Here is an 18,070-nt window from a genome sequence, read left to right on the forward strand (position 1 = left end):
CAGATATTTTAATATAATGTTAACGTATACTTTCTCCGTACATTTATGTTTTGAATTTTTACGGCAAATGTCACATCCTCAATGCATCCTCAATCAGCCATATATATATATATATATATATATATATATATATATATATATATATATATATATATATATATATATATATGAGCAATAATCACAGGGGTAGCAGTGCTGGGTGCTGATATTACTTAAATATATCACGGCTATCAGCCAATCAGATTCGAGAACCAGACAGAGCTGTTGTGTGTGTGTGTGTGTGTGTGTGTGTGTGTATTTTATTTTATTTATTTTTTTTTTTAAGAATTTTTCTTAATTATTATAATTTTTTTGTTAACCTTATTAAAAGCTAAGCCCCCCTAAAATGAAAATCCTAAAATCGCCTCTGGGACAAACTAAAATAAAACGAGTTTGAAATAGTCAAAAGGCCGATGCAAATAGTTGCCTCAATTTTTGTTTAAGTATTTTTACGGTGTAGTTTTGTAATCCCATGTATAATGACAATACACACCATCTCTGACTCCATCATTAACTCTCCATCCCAAATCCAGTGTGCTCCGCAGTACTGTGTCTTTAAGTGATTTCTGGAGGTAAGAGTCGGAAGGCAGAAGGGGTGCGCGCGCCCGTCCGTCCACTCCCGTGTGTGGACACTCCAAAAATGTGCTAAGAATCACAAAAGCCGAATCTCTTACGCTGGAAATTAAACGCAACAGCTGTTCATCTGTCGTAAGGTGAGTCTCATCATGTTTCCCGCGGCGTGCATGCATAGGGCAGTTACTTCTGTGAGCATTAGCTATTTTTTCGGTAAACACACACAATACAAAGAAGGTTTTGCGGAATAACCGGCGAGAAGTGGCGAGGCCCCGCGAGCCCTAGATGTTCGTCTCGAGGCGAACTTTAGCTTTCCTCCTTCCCTTTCTGTGATGCATTTTAGGGGGTCTGCTTTCGTAAATGTAAACAAGACCACTGAAGTTCCCTTTAACATATCTTTTTGGACAGCAGACTGGTGTAAACACGGCCAGAGACACCGTGGCCGGCCGGCGGGAGACGCTGGTTTCCTCTACGGTGTCTCTTAGCTCCGCGCCCCGGTCGCGGGTGCAGGCAGAGCCGCGAGCAGCGTGTAGGGACAGCCCGGTGAGACGGAGCTCTGTCGGCGGCTCTCACAAGCTGGAGAAACACTATAACTTTCAGCAATTGAATTGTAAAGAAGATTCAATGTCTCCATTTGGTGGGAGTTTCATTGTGGGTTAATTCTGCAAGGAGATATTTTGTAACAACTTACGGGAGTTTTATTGTCTGAAGGGATGAAGGGGGTGAAGGCAGCGGAGGGGCCTCGGCTGCTGCACCGCTCCAGCGTTGATGCATGTAGCCTAGCCGTGCACACGTAGAAATTAGGATTTGGAATCTTAATTAACGTAACCTACTGCAGCCGTTATGATTGCGATTTTGGTTTATTAATATTTACACGTGAGTGATTGTTATAGAATTTTAGCTGAGAGAGATAAGTGGAGTATTATCGTATGCATTTTCCTCATCGGTTACCATGTGAAGAGATGATGATTTTTAAAATGTCACACACTACAAACAGGGCGGTATAAATGCAATAATTACGATAATTTGACTTTTTTAACTATTACGTAAAAATATTGAACGTGTATAATTTAATTAGTTGATTTATGAATACACACATTTTATTTTGTACACGTTGTCAAGTGAACAGCTAGCCACCAAATACACTAAAAGGAAACAAAACACCGACAGACCTTTGCGTATAGTAATAAAATTAATAATTTACAGTTCAGTGATTCAGATTGATTTGGTAAGCATTCTATCTGATGCATAAGTGTTGATTCTCTAAAATAATCAGTTCATAAGCGCACTCATACTGCACTAGATGGGCTGCAGTCACAAACCTAGCAACAAAGTTACCCCTGCCCACACACTATATTAAAGGTTAGCATTCATATTAATAGCCATTCAACCAAGTAATCAATTGTGTGATTAAAAATACAATACAGGAATATAAGATTAGTTGCATTTAGAACATTTTATTTCTCTACTGTTACCCGTCATGTTGTTCACCATATTTGAGTTGTGGGCCTACTTATTCGCCCTGGAGGTTGAACAGCCCATCTATAATTTTGTAAAAGGCTATGCTTTTTTGTGACAGGACTGCCTTTAATTGCATGCAATAGGCATGGGATGGTAGCTGTTTTCAAGGTGTATGGCGGTTTGGAAAAGTCAAGGTTTTAAACCGGCTATATTTTTTTGCTGTAGTGTTCCTACAGTATATGTAAGCTTCTTGTTTGTTTGTTTTAAAGATTTTTAGGACAACAGTATCTCCAGCAAAAAAGATATCCAAAGATGCCGCTTTAAATTGTAATGAAATCTGTGTTTTTGAAACTAATGAGGCAGCAGAAGTCAATAATTCATTTGAATTATTTAGCCTGCATGTTTACTGCTCCAAAAAATGTAAAAGTTTCTCAAAATAAAATATATTGTGTTTAAAAGGGAAAAGTTTCTGTTTTTTACCCAGACATTTAAAAAGAGCATATTTTAGAGCAGTAATCATAATTCAGTGATACTTTGATATTTTTATCTAAGGTTATCATACTGTCAGAATTTTATACCGGCTCATGCCTAGCGTACATCTATTTGATCTAATGTGAATCACTTTTTTTAAAATATAATTCACACATTTAAATAACAAACCTCAAACTAAATTGTGTAAATTATTATAACACTATTTGTTTGAGTTGTAGCTTTATGTGGAAGCAGGTCGTACTGTTGTAACATTTTAATATTATATATTCATTTTCTTGTCGGCCTAGTTCCTTTATTAATCCGGGGTCGCCACAGCGGAATTAACCGCCAACTTATCCAGCAAGTTTTTACGCAGCGGATGCCCTTCCAGCCGCAACCCATCCCTGGGAAATAAAATATAATATATAAGTTATAATAAAGATACAGTTGAACTCAGAATTATTAGCCCTCCTGTTTATTTTTGTCCTTGATTTCTGTTTAAAGGAGAGCAGATTTCTTTAACACATTTCTAAACATAATAGTTTTAATAACTTTTCTCTAATAACTGATTTATTTTATCTTTGTCATGATGACAGTAAATAATATTTTACTAAATCTTTTTCAAGACACTTCTATACAGCTTAAAGGGACATTTAAAGGCTTAATTAGATTAATTAGGCAGGTTAGGGTAATTAGGCAAGTTATTGTATAATGATGGTTTGTTCTGTAGACAATAAAAATATATAGCTTAAAGGGGCTAATAATATTGACCTTAAAATGGTTTTAAAATAATAAAAACTATTTTTATTCTAGCTGAAATAAAACGTATAAGACTTTCTCCAGAAGAAAAAAATATTATCAGACATACTGTGGAAATTTCCTTGCTCTTAAATATCATTTGGGAAATGTTTTTAAAAAGAAAAACAAATTTAAAGGGGGGCTTATAACACGGATTTTATCTATATATGTAAACATAATTTTCAAGTTTTGTAGATTAATTTAGATTCATATTCAGAAACGTATTTAGCATGATTTCATACATCCCCAGTTAATCCTATTCAAACCATATTCCCCAAATTCAGCCTTTTAATTCAAAATGGAAAAAACTGAAATTTGTTTTTAAAACCCTATATTGGGCCTGTCACGATAATCAAGATATCGACTTATCTCACATTACGTGGACATGACCTTAATCGTTTTTTATGATGCAATATATATATATATATATATATATATATATATATATATATATATATATATATATATATATTTTTTTTTTTTTTATATACATATATATATATTTTTTTTTTTTTTAATATTTATATATATATATATATATATATATATATTTTTTTTATATATATATATATATATATATATATATATATATATATATATATATATAAATATATATATATATATATAAATATATATATTTATATATATATATATATATATATATATATATATATATATATTTATATATATATATATATATATATATATATATTTATATATATATATATATATATATATATATATATATATTTATATATATATATATATATATATATATATATATATATTTATATATATATATATATATATATATATATATATAAATATATATATATATATATATATATATATATATATATAAATATATATAAATATATATATATATATATATATATATATATATATATATATATTTATATATATATATATATATATATATATATATTTTTTTTTTATATATATATATATATATATATATATATATATATATATATATATATATATATATATATTTATATATATATATATATATATGTATATATATATATATATATATATATATATATGTATATATATATATGTATATGTATATATATATATATATATATATATGTGTGTGTGTGTATATATATATATATATATATATATATATATATATATATATATATATATATATATATATATATATATATATATATATATATATCACCAATGAAACAAATTCTAGAATTATCTAAGTTGGTTACACAAAATCTCTACCTCTATTGTAGGTGTCGGTATGGTTAAAAAAACACTATAGTATTTACTATAAATTACTATAGTATATTTTCATGTGGGTGTCTGACAACTGAAAATAGATCTGGTAGCTGATATCGCAGCCTCTTTTACTTTTCATTTAGCACTTTTTTAAAATTTATTATCATTTATTTAGGATATGTTTTCACATTCTGATTCCAATGTCTAATTATTAAATTGTTCAAATAACTATAATTAAATTGAATATTATGTGTTTATGTGCATTTTGATGATATTATATTGTCTACTGACATTAAATGGTCTTAAAATGACATTAATGTCTGTTATCATAATATATTTTTGTGCAATATATCATACGACAAAATTTATATTGTGACAGGCCTACTCCAAATAAGTTTGACAAACTATAATGCTCCTAAAAATCATATAGCGTATTCAAGTCGAGAATCGCATTTAAGTAGCACGAGCATGTGAATCTCTTTGCTTGCGTGCCGATTACCTCTGTTAGTGCACATAACTGTTGCATGCCCTCAAATATACGCTGCTCAAGCGCAGATTTTCTTGTGCGCTCTCAAATAAATGCGGCTGAAGGGCGATTTAGTGTGCATGGATATAAGGGGTATGTCTCCAACATGTATTAAATCAGCACTACTAAGATTACAGAAAAGTTTGCTCAAAAACATTTTGATGCATTTATAACCCGCTGCAAAAGAAAAAACATCACAACTGAAGGAATGTTTTTACAATTACATGTTTTAAATGAAGATTTCTGCTTCTTTCTTTCAGGATGTAAACAAGATCACTGGTGGAGCTTCCCCATGCACCTGCATCCTTTCCATTCTGACTATCTAGAATGTTCCTGAAGACAGTTCCTCCGGCTGTGGCTATTCATTCAGAATGGAGGTCCAGTAAGAGCTGCAGCCTGCCTCTCTATTTCAATGACAGTGCCTCCGACAGCGACCTTGCCTCAGTTAGTGGCACCCCGTTCCCACAGAAGATCCAGATGATAATTGAGAGCCTTCACAGTACCCAGTCTTCGGGCATGAGTGAAAACGAGCAGGCTGAAAAGGCTGCTCATTCCAGTCACGAGGCTGGCTACAAGGGTCAGATGCGACTCATGGACATGTCGACGAGAACCCGGCGATCAGGGTCAGACGCTAAGCTGCAGAACAACAGGTCTGATACTGGTGATGATTCAGATAGTGATGACTCTGTGGACAGAGGCATTGAGGAGGCCATACAGGAGTATTTAAAGGAGAAGGTGGACCACAAGCGCAAAGGGGATCCAGTGACAAGTTCACCCCCAGCGCCCAAACTTCAGCGAAGGGAACCAGATGCTCCGAAACAACAGACACATTCCAGCAGCGCTAAGGTGCTGACTGCTAGCAATCATATCCAGAGACTCTCAAGCGGGATGGTGGCCTTAAAAAAGAAAGTCAAAAAGAAGCAGCTGAGCAAAGAAAATCCCTTTAAGAAAGCAGACGCGAGTAAAGTTTCGCCTTTAAAAAGTCTTCCTCCACCCAGAGCTAAAAAAGGATCCTCCTCGTCTTCTGAGATGGACAAGTCTCCACCGCGTCTGGTCATTAAAGAGGAAGAGGAATGGCTCGATTCAAGCAGCGATGATGGAATTGAAGAAGAGATTCAGAGATTTCAGCAGGAAAAAAAAGAAAAGCAGGAAGGTGATAGAGATGCACAGAGATCTCCACAAAAAATGAAGGACTCTGATTCGAGCAGCGATGAAGGAATCGAGGAAGCCATCCGTCGCTTCAAGGAGGAAAAACACAAGCAGAAGAAAAATAAAAGTCTTCTCAAACCTGCCCAACTTGTGCCTGCACAACATAGCAAACCAGCCGTTGCTTCTCCAGAACGCATAAGCACCCAACCACTCAAAGTGCTGTCTAAGAAGAACAACATAAAGAAATTGTCAACCAATAAGTCAACTAATCTCCCAACACCACTGTCCGTAAGCCACTTTCTGAACAAGTGTACATCACAGCCCGCTAAAGCAAAAACCTTTACAGCTTCCCCAATAAACCCAAAACAAGCCCAGACAGAACATCAGATCCACTCCAGTCTGAAGGTCAACACTGCTGAACTAATGTGCGCAGAGGCCATTCTGGACATCTCCAAAACTGTCATGCCTGAAGTGTTTGAGTCCAGCTTAAGCATTGCTAATAGAAATTTGCTTCCGATGCCAGCGATCACCCCTGTTGCACCTCCTGAAGATAAAAGCGATGAGAGCTCCATTGACAGTGAGGACGGCATTGAACAAGAGATAAGGAAATTTTTGGAGCATAAAGCAATGATGAACAAAGAGCTTCCAGCGACAGCAGGCGCACCTCCACCAGCTTCAGAAGATCCCTCATCGAGTAAAGAGCCAAAGAAGAAGCTGAAAGAAATCCAACCGAATAAAGGAGTCCGACTCTCCTTGTCAAAAAAGCGCAAGTTCAAAGAGGAACAATGCAAACTTTCCAGAGATCAAGACATGGTTTTGAATGTTAAAGAGGAGCCTCCTGGGACACCTCTGATCCACAGTGACTCCACCAGACTTGAACTTTCTACCACTCCCACTGCGATGTCACATTCAAGTAGTGTGAAAAATAGCAAACTGAAACAGAACTCTCCTCCTCGCAAGGGTGCAGATCATGTAACTAAAGACAACGTTTCCTCTTGTAGTGCATCCAGCCCAAAGGCTGCGATCGGCTCTGAGAGAAACGACAGCAGTGACAAAAGCAGCTCCTTGGACAGTGACGAGGATTTAGATGCAGCAATTAAAGACCTACTCAAGACGAAGAAAAAAGTCAAGAAGAAGGTAAGGGACGTGAAGGCGAGAAAAAGTGACAAACCTTTTGAGGCGTCATCTTTGGATGCCATAAAAAAGCAGAAGCCTTTAACCGAGCAGAAGTGTATCCCACTCAACAAGCTTGTTAAATCTAGCATCTTGAAAGGTGGGAAAGAATCCCTGAACATTCAGGCTAAAAATGACAAGGTGCCTAAAAGCAAACCAGCTAAAGGCAAATGTGAGGTTCAAAACTTCAAGCCTTCTAAAAGCCTTGCGCAGACTGACAAGGTGACCGGGAATGGAGGGATTTCCTCAGCCCCAGGTGGAGACACACTTTCACCAAGTCTGCATGCAGATGACGACAGTGATGTGGACAGCGATGACAGCATTGAGCGAGAGATCAGGAGATTTCTAGCTGAAAGAGCTAAGGTGTCCGCACCTGTAACCACAAACATTAAAAGTGAGGAGAAGGGCATCAACTCCTCATCTGCAGAGACTGAGGAAAATCCAGATCTTCAAAAGACTCAAACTGAAACTCCAGTATCTGCTGCGACATCAACCTCCGGGAGACTCTGGAAGACTGAACTCACAGGTACGTCCACAAAATCTACAGAAACACCTGCAGAACTCAACAAGGGACCAGTCCTGACACCAGGCAGCTCTTGCATAATGGGATTCAGGAGGACTGAAAGTCAAAAACCTGAGAACTCTGCTCCAAGAGATCCAACGAATGGCAGCTGCCAGACAGGCAAGGACACTCCGACAGGTCATGTCATCAAACCTAATTCCTTCACACCACCATGTGTGAACTCAGAAACTGCTCGGCCGTTGGGTCACCAGCACCAGAACCTGTTCCTGATGAGGCCTGTTAACAACAGAATGAGTGAATCTTCCTCAAGAAACAGTAATGACATTCCCATCAGCCACCAGAGTAGGTCAGCCCCAAGGATACCTTTGAGGGAAGTCATTACTTCCCTTTGTCCCTCGCCTCTCTCGAAAACTCAGATTAATTCCCCTGCTGTTGACCTTTCAACCTCTGTACCTCCGTTGAGCAGGACAGAGGGCGTTTACATGCATAACCGCCTGAAAAGGGACCGACATTTCTCTGATAGACCACACATATCCTTCAGCACCTCACATCTGTGCCAGCCCTCGCCAGAACTGCAGTCCCGCCAGGGCGTTAGTGTAATTCAGGTTCAACGGGACCAGGCTGTGTTATTTCAGGCTACGAATCGCCTGCAGGTCAGCCAAACTGAGGCCACTGCAAGTTTAGGAGAAACACAAAGGGAGGGAGGAAGTGTTAGCAAGGAAGATGAGGAAGAGAAATGTATTGATGAGACAGATGTAGAGTCAGATGAGGAAAGGAAAGATCAGAAGACAAAAGACACGAGCAAGCAGACCAATAATCAGTGAGTACCTATATTTGTTCTTTCCAAATACACACACATATCAGTGATCGGGATGGGGGGAATCCCAATGCATATCCATGCTGTTGATCCATCTAAGATGCAAAAAACTTTCTGAACAAATTGTCTTTGATTGAGGTGATTTAATGAGTGTGTTGGTCATTAGTTCGGATGGATTTATTGATGACCCACAGGTATTTTGAAAGATCTTTCCAAACATTCAGCCGAAATTTTTCTTCGGCGTTAAACATTAGCTGATTATTTTAGCATTAGCCTGACGGACTGCGGCGCTGGAGTTCATCCTGCATTATCATCATTTCTGTCTTTCTGTACTGTATTGTTTAGGTTCCAAGGGACGTCATGTAGGAGTCTTTAAGTGTACCACATCCTCTCTTTTTTTTTTTGTATGTTTGTACATTTATAAATATATTTAAAAGCAGACGCGATGTCATAAAAAGAGATTAAACTTGTTTATTGTTTTTGTCTTGTATTTTCTCTGCAGCATTTCTGAATGGATTCTGCTTTATGAACTTTGCTTGACGACTTTTTCAGATTCGTATCGTTTTTAGATTGTCATATTCAAGACTATAAAAAGTAAATGACGGCTTATGAAAAGATTTATGACCATGTTATTGGTGGGTTTACATATTAAATAGTTTCCCGGGTTTTAAAAAAGTAGATTGATCAGATTTTGTTTTTCTGCACATTAGGGTGGTGACGATATTGGAATTTGATACCAATCAATACTGATATATTAAAAACGTCCATCACCTGCAACCATTCGAGCACTTTTGAGCTAGTTCTTAAACGCTGCTGATTTGCCATTGTGTTTGTGTGCTCAACAGAAATGACAGTGATTGGCTCTAAAGGTCATCAGTTCACCGAATTCATCGCTGTTTACTTAGTGTGAACACTGATACAAGGGCACTGGATCATTTCAAAGTCAAGTCGATCAGCTGGTTTGTCTATAAAAGACTGTCCTGGAGGGCCAGTGTCCTGCATAGTTTAGCTCCAACTTCCTTCAACACACCTGCCTAGAAGTTTCTAGTATACCTATAAAGATTAACTGGTTGAGGTGTGTTTAATTGGGGTTGGCACTAAAATTTGCAGGACATCAGCTCTCCAGGACTGAGTTTGGGCACCCCTGGTCTACAAGCTGGCATATGAGCGATCCGCTGATGAATCATGGCAATAAAATGATCCAGTATCCCTTTTTCTGTGGTTGCATTCAATAAACAGTGGTGAGTTCGGTGAACTATTACCTTCACAGCTAATCACGGTCATTTCTGCTGATAAATTTGAACACAATAGCAAATGTTTAAGAATGTGCTCGACATCGCTCAAATGTTACCGGGAAATAGGGTTGGGCCAATAAACAATATTATAACGAATCGCAATAAAATGTATGTCAATAACAGTGATAAGCTCTGGACTTTTTTACTCCATATTGATCCAAGAGCCAACCACACAGCAGAAATGTGCAACAATGGGAATCTAGACATGTGTTGATATTAGAGATGGACCGAATTTTTAGCCGCCAAAAATGATCGCCCACTGATTCCATTATTTAATAGACCCTTTAAGTTTTGTGGCTTCATTCATTTTTGAGATACTCTTTTAAATGTAAAAGCATTGACAACTGCTATTGAAATATACATCATTGTTCAATATGAAAAAGAATTCATCAAGATCACATTTTTGCCATATCGCCCAACCCTAGTGGGAAATGTCCGTTTTTAAAATTTCAACTATATGGTACCAAGTTCCAGTATCGTAACAACCTTGCTGCACATCATAGCTAACAGGTAAATGCAATTCTTGTGGTAAACTGAAAGACTGCAGAATGTAATGCCCAAGAGAATTAAGCAATTTTTATGTGCAACAGCTCATTTTCAGATGACGAATGGTTTTTAAGATCTACATTTATGGTAAAAATCTTGTCTACAGTTGATCAACATCACAACCTCCGATACCGTAATTATAATCACTTTTAAGTCATGTATAAGGAGATTTCTAAATCTGGAAAATTTCCTCAGTGCAACACTGAGTGACTAAGATGGGCTTCATTTGTGAAACACAAGCAGGATGAATTTATTTTAATATAGTGCCATTCATCTGCAAATTGTTCTATTAAAGGATGTATGATTGTGTATGAAAAGCAGACATTAATGTGCTATTATATTTTGGTCACACTTTACAATAAGATTCCAATAGTTAGTTTTCAAGAGTTTACACTTAGCTGATGATTGATTATGAAGCTTGTTTGGCATGCTGTCCTGGGAGAGAGCCCTGAGCTCATAAGATCCTTCAGCCTGGGGGTCCCTCCCATTTGCAAGGCAAGAGGTGAGTTTGAGCTCAGGTAGATCTCGAGAACTCCCCTGCTGTAGTAGCTAATGAACAGATAGAGATTGCTCTTAAGCGATAACTACTGACTAGGAGCATGTCTATGGTGCTGATTTGGATAAGTCAGTTAACTTAAGTTGAATGTTTTTGGACAGTGGGAGGAACTCGGGGGAAACCCACGTGAGCACAGGGAGAACATGTAAACTCCACACAGAAACATTGGCCAGCTTGGTAAGGACTAGAACCCGTAACGTTCTTGCTGTGAATCAACAGTGCTAACCACTGGGCCACCGTGCCACACTTCTAGGAAATGAGGAGTAGGGGTGGAAGGGGGCTTCTTCAAAATGAAGATGGCTGTTATATGGAAATTAGGGTATTTATAGTGGCTTAGGAACTGTCTGATTGGTGAATCATAAATTGAATAATGCGGGACCAGCCGCAAGCAATCATGAGCATGTGATCCTCTCGAAATTAGTTTATGAATAAACTTCACTTAGGTTTGGCTCAGTGGTTAGCACTGTCGCCTTACAGCAAGAAGGTCGATTGTTTGAGCCTGGGCTGGGCCAGTTGGCATTTCTGTGTAGAGTTAGCATGTTCTCCCGTGTTCGTGTTGGTTTCCTCCGGGTGCTCCAGTTTCCCCCACAGTCCAAACACATGCAGTATAAGTGAATTGGGTAAACAAAATTGGCCGTAGTGTATGAGTGAGAGTGTTTGGGTGTTTCCCAGTACTGGGTTGCAGTTGGAAGGGCATCCGCTGTGTAAAACATTAGCGGGAATAGTTGGTCGTTTCTTCCAATGTGGCGACCTTTAATAAAGGGACCAAACCGAAGGAAAATTAATGAATGAAATTGGCCGTAGTGTGTGAGAGTGTTTGGGTGTTTAAAACATATGCTGCATAAGTTGGCGGTTCATTCGGATGTGGCGATCTCTGATGAATAAGGCTAAGCCGAAGGAAAGTGAATGAATGAGTTTAAGCTGATGTATTTACCAACACAAACTAAGAATGAACAATACTTGTACAGTATTTATTAATCACAGTTCAACCTTTACTAATGCATTATTAAAATCCAAAGTGCTTGTTAATTTTGTATTGTCATTAATGTTAATAACGATGAATAAATACTGTAATGTATTGTTTGTTCATGTTAGTAAATACATTGAATAATAAAATCTTAAAGTAAAGTGTTACTGAAAAATTGTACACAAATAATGCCATTAGCAACTATTATAACCTTTACTTTTTTAACCTTTGAATTACTAATGTGCCCTCAACACATGCATTTTTTGCCTCTGGTGTGCCCTTTTAACATTTGTTATGTATTTAGTTAGATTTTTTTTCACAATTAGGCTATTATTTTTATACCACTGGACGTACAAGACATTTATATCAGACTGTACATATAAGAAAGCTCTCTCAGTGTCTTTTTGCACATATTTGCATACTTATCAAAAGTCACACCTCCCTCATCTCTCTTTCTCTGCACCTGTTTCTTAGTTCCTGTTTCAGTTGCTTATTATATGTAGGTGTTTCCAATGTGAAAAGAATGTTATTTATTTTTGTTTATAGAAGAGAAGAAAGTACAGACTCATGCTGACTATGCTGGGCATTGCCAGTTTTCATAAATATTTTGCAAAAATTATTAAAAAAAGAAAGTTTTTTTTTTGGTCCTCTGCACAGAGAAAAACTCAGACTGTATCTTTCAAGATGTATAATAAAAATTGACTTTGACACACAAGGCTGTATGTTTCTTAAATAAATGTTTGGATGTATATCTTAATTATATGTTTGTTTCTAATCAGTATTTTACATGGCTTCCTCTCTTGTAGCTTATTATAAAAGTTTCCTTAAAGTGACTTCCTTTCTCACAGATGTCTGACTTAAGTGGTGCTAATGCTAGTCTACTTTTATATTTTTATTTGGATGCAGTTTTGTCCTGTCGAATGTTTTTCAGCTGTCAAAATGTAAAGACTGTGTGATATCTTATGAATGCAATGTGAAGTGAATATACAATTTTATTTAGTGTCTTTATGCATTTTGTTGCATCAATGTGATTTCATAATATATTGGTGACTAATTAAGCAGTGTTGGTAGAAATTAATGATGCATAATGGTCAAAGACAAAGGACCCTATCATACACCCGGCGTAAGACGTGTATGAAGCGATTTGTTGCTATTTTCAGACCAGCGCAACCCTAATTTTCTAGTTTTGTGCCTTGTTGGTTAAATAGCAAATTCATTTACACCACTTTGTGGACTCATGAGTGTGCTGGTCTAGAAAGAAAGGAGGTGTGTTAAGGCACATCGTTGGCGTGGTGCTGTTTTGAGGAACTGAAAAGTCCAAGACAGATTGTGTTACATGCGCCTATGTAGGTCCAAATGCATACACATGGCTTAGTACACAAAAGATGTACAGCAATATACAAACATCTTCACAAATGAAAATAATTAAAAGATTAAAATGTTACAAAAAAATTATTACATAGATATATATAAACCACTGCCTCCATGCCTTCTTTATGTCGGGGGGCTTTTTTTAGTTTATTCATGACAATCTGCATTTTTATAATGTTATCATTATTTTCAGTATTATTTATTATATGCATATTTATATTTGTTTTAATAAAAACAAGTTTAGATTTGTCCACCTATTGGGTTTGAAGAGTGTGTTTGGATATAACTGAGTTGTTTGACCACACTTTATTATTATTGTTCATTTATTCGTTTGCTGGAAAGTAGAACTGAATTATAAATAGTTTTGACACAAATCTTTGTGCTTAACAAACTAAATTGAATATGTAGGCTAATGGATGTCTTCAGTGGAGTGAGTACAACACAGTTTCCTTACCCCATTAAAGTAAACGAGTAAAGTAAAGAGAAAGTAAAGAGGCTGAATGGAGGAGGCTCATTCTTTATTCTCGTGCTGCAGATGCTCTTGTTTTCTTGCTAGTAAAGCGTTCAGTTTTTTCCATTCAGTTTTTCCACTTACAAAGTCCGGAACGTAAAAAGCAAATGCACTATGGTGCAACACAACTGACTTTTAAAGGGAATGTGAGATGAGACTGATTGGATTAGTGCACCTTATGCTCAAAACACACCCATAGCTCATTAAAAGAATAAGCAACCCTGTTAGACCATGGGCCAGGGCGCAGAGCGTATTTTTCCATTCTTAAAATAGCAAAAGTTTATTCAGATACACCCTTATTGCTTTAGACTTTGCGCCTAGATTGTTAAAATAGAGCCGAAAAAGTTAATGCTAATGCAGCATTTACACCAGATGCGGAAGAAGCATCAAGCGCGAGTGATTTACATGTTAAGTCAATGCAAAGACGCAAATAGACACCCTGCGGTGCAATACGTGCGAATAACGCATCGCGAATAACGTATGTTTCACGCGAAATGCTCAAGTTCGAAAATCTGAACTTCAGCGGACATTCGCGCATCGTTAACCAATTAGGACCTTGCTTTTATGGGGGCGTGATTATGACAAAGCGCCTGTTGTTGGTGTCCCGGGGGAAAATCCTCCTGCACAACTGACAACAGTTGATCAAACTTGGCTCGGCTCAGTCAGAAGCACCGCTGAATGCTTCCATCATCCAGGTTAAGTTTCTGGAGAAGTTTATGAGCTCACAGAGCTGGGTGCACCTTTGAAAGGATCTAGTGGACACTGCTCCAAACGAATCTACGCTGTTTTTCAGCCTTCATAAAGCACATGAACAAAGTTATTCTCTCAATAAAATCCATGTTAGCCATTTAACAATGAAGCTAGAGTCACCGGGCAGACCGAAGCCCTGCCCATCAGACGAATTCGCAATTTACGATTGAAGCGGATTTGACGCTCGAATAAAGCAAGTAAATTCAAATGTTCACGCGTCTATTTACGCGCGAATATTGTGATTTATCCGCACGTTCCGCGTCTGGTGTGAACACAGCATATTTAATTGAGTTTTTTTGTCCTGTACACGTGTGCATATAAGGTTATTATTTACTATCATACATTTTTTAAGTGATTTACAAAAGACACCCACTAACATGTAATTTAGTCTAATGATACATCAAAGTTTTATGTTTATTCAGAAAAAACTTGTTTAATTCAGATTCATTTGGTGACAGTCCCAAAATGCTAATTAATTGTCATTTTAAAATCTTTGAATATTTGTCAGCAAGGAGATTGTAACAATAAACAACATTAAAATAAATATATCGGGTAAGCTGAATGACGACAGAACATTATTTCAGCCACGTTTTTCTGTCATCTCAAGCTGAATGTTGAAAAACTGCACTAGAAAAGGTTAATATGTATATAAAATGCTTTTATAGACCATTTTAATGTGGTTGTGTTGGCCCATGGACATTTTCTATTTATCAAACTATTAATAAAATGCAATTCAATCATAACATAATGTTAAAACAGCGATCATAACATTATTGATCAGCATGTTGCTCTATTTGTATTCTTGGAAGCTATAAAAATTAAAAATGTAAAACAGGAAATACATTGAGACCCTTTTTTTTTGTTTGCATTCCTTAAAATGGTCTATATGCATATGTACATCTATAACTGTATCCAGACACCAAAATTGGAGACACCATGTTATTTTATGTTATGTAATTATGCTTTAAACTATGCAATATTCATTTTTGGATTTCACGTGAACATGCAAATCCTGTTTAATTCAAACTGTAAGGTGAAAGTAAATTCATATGCATCTTAATAAATTGCAGCAAACATTATATATATTTACATATGTCTGCCAATCGCATTAATGTGCATTTATACTCTGACTAAACAGTGTTTCAAGAAACAAAAATAGCTTTGAATTTATAATAACAGTTATATGATATAATATATAGTTAATATCAGATTAAGTTCACCTTTTTGACAGCACATGGATGCAGACACTATATGTGTAAATCTCTCTTATGTTTGCTTCAGGTCTTTGTCTACATCAATAGACCCAGGGATCTTGTTAAGTCCATATATCGCCCTGAACACTGCGGAAAGGCGTCTGAAATTCAAAACCAGACGGATGCGAATTCAAAAGCAGCTACAGGTATGAGAAATGCTGAAAGATTGTGTTAAAAATGGATGATTTTACAGATTTGATACACTTGAGTATAAGGAAATATATATAGTCTGCCGAATTGACATTTTGATTATGCGTGTGTGTGTTTGTTCGTTTTGTAGGCAAAGCAGACAGTCAAACGAAGGCTGCAGTTTGTGGTCAGTGTGTTAAGGTAAACACCTGACCCCACTTACACAAGCAATAGGTGTTAATACAAAACATCTTTAGATACTTTGTTTGTTAACTCTTTCCCTGTCAGTATTTGTTTTTAAAAGGTTGCCGGCCAATTTTGATTATTGTCACCTTAATTTGACAGCCATCAGAAAATGTTCTGCTAGGACTAAAGTTTTTTATATATCAAAAAACCAAGCCTCTGCTTTCAAATAGAAAGTATTGTGTCTTTATGTGGTCATGTTTTATCCCCTAAAGGAATGCATGTAGGTTTTATTAAAATTGCAAAAGTTTTGACAAAAAAAGAGAGAATTTATTGTGATTATGCCAAAGAAACTCTTCATTCTTTATCCATAATCTTACTTTCTATTTCTTTGATCATCTTATATTTCGTAGTGCTGCGTCCCATTTCACATACTTAAGGCTGATTTATACTTCTGCTTCAAACGCACACGTATGCTTGGCGTTGACGCATAGCCCTATGCCATGGCCGTCAGCATCGCTGACGTGTACCTTTTAAAAAAATTTAACTACAAGTCGCAACGATGTGTAGCGCTAGCTCTGTGATTGGTCTGCTTGGTAGCGCTGATGAGTCTGGGCGGGACCGAGAGCCACGCGAATGGCGCAAGCCCAATGTAGCGATTGTTTATAAGTGTGGAGTGCCGTGAAGGAGCTCCGGATGGAAAGAATAGTTTAGTTGCCATTTTACAGTGTCTGGTTCAACAATAATGTTGTTGTCTTGTGTTTACATCTATGAATATGGCCACAGTGTAAATGCACAGTACAGTTACGATCTTATTGCCACATTATATCGTTATGGTAACATGATGTAATTGCCTTCGGAGATTTTCTGAAGATCAATATTAAAACAAAATCCAGCTGGAATAACTAGCAGTCGCAATCATCAATCTTATATGAAGCAAGAGATCACGATGACATGTAGCTGTGACAGCTGTAGTGCTGTCCCATTTGTTTGGGGTAAATGTTGAAGCTCTTCTCCCCTCCACACTCTGTTTCAAGGGCCAAGGGGAAAGGGTAAAAAATTGGGATTGGGCCTACGTGTGGCACAAATACACTGCTTAGTTTGTCTTCAAGATGTCAACACTGAAACAGGCTGTTGTTTCACAGTCAGAAAATAAATGGAGACTGAATAAAAACAACAAACTACCGAAGACGCCAAAACAATACTCAGTTGTTGACTCGGTTTAAATGAGTACAAAGACATATTGTACTGTATTGTATTGTATACATATTTTTCCACAGCTTGTTGTTATTTTTCGCAAATGAATGCTCGAAAATTCTTTTCTTATTGTCAATAGTTTATAAAATAAAACACTAATGAACATTTTACTCAATACACACTTAAAGGCCTAATGGCTAATCTATTGAATCGGTGATAATAATATGTTATGATGTTGTTTTTTGGCTCAAGAACTGAAGTATAGTTTTTAATTTAAGTTAAACGTGTCTAATGTTTTGTTTTATTACAGATAACCTGAAGCCACTGGAAAGTACAATGATGGAGGTTCCCGAGTTTAACATAATGTTGTAACACATACTTATGAATATGTATGAATAATTGTTGTTTTTACCTCATTTTCCATCAACTGTTCTTCATTTTTATCATAAGTCGTTCACTACTTTAAAAATTGACACTGGGTTGTTTTAAATAAAGTGTTTTATGAGTTCAAATCACTGGGTCATT

General features: G+C 36.6%; 1 protein-coding gene across 3 annotated transcripts; it reads left to right on the plus strand.

Annotated features, from left to right (window-relative positions):
- The first annotated feature begins 623 nt into the window (after positions 1-623).
- Positions 624-18,057, plus strand: ppp1r26 (protein phosphatase 1, regulatory subunit 26). Of its 3 annotated transcripts, XM_087300217.1 has the most exons (5): positions 624-752; positions 5,386-8,790; positions 16,065-16,182; positions 16,317-16,366; positions 17,856-18,057. In XM_087300217.1, exons 2-5 carry the CDS (start codon positions 5,453-5,455, stop codon positions 17,857-17,859), a joined length of 3,510 nt encoding a protein of 1,169 aa, XP_087156343.1. In that variant the 5' UTR covers positions 624-752; positions 5,386-5,452; the 3' UTR covers positions 17,860-18,057.
- The last annotated feature ends 13 nt before the right edge of the window (positions 18,058-18,070 follow it).

The sequence above is a fragment of the Danio rerio genome, chromosome 21 (genome assembly GCF_052040795.2).
Source record: "Danio rerio strain M-AB ecotype USA chromosome 21, GRCz13ab, whole genome shotgun sequence".
NCBI lineage: Eukaryota > Metazoa > Chordata > Actinopteri > Cypriniformes > Danionidae > Danio > Danio rerio.

Bases quoted from the DNA above. Each gene is read 5' to 3' on its own strand.
- ppp1r26 (XM_087300217.1), top strand. From the start codon at position 5,453: ATGTTCCTGAAGACAGTTCCTCCGGCTGTGGCTATTCATTCAGAATGG. The intron at 8,791-16,064 runs GTGAGTACCTAT...TGTTTGCTTCAG, and splicing joins AGCAAGCAGACCAATAATCA to GTCTTTGTCTACATCAATAG. The intron at 16,183-16,316 runs GTATGAGAAATG...TTCGTTTTGTAG, and splicing joins GAATTCAAAAGCAGCTACAG to GCAAAGCAGACAGTCAAACG.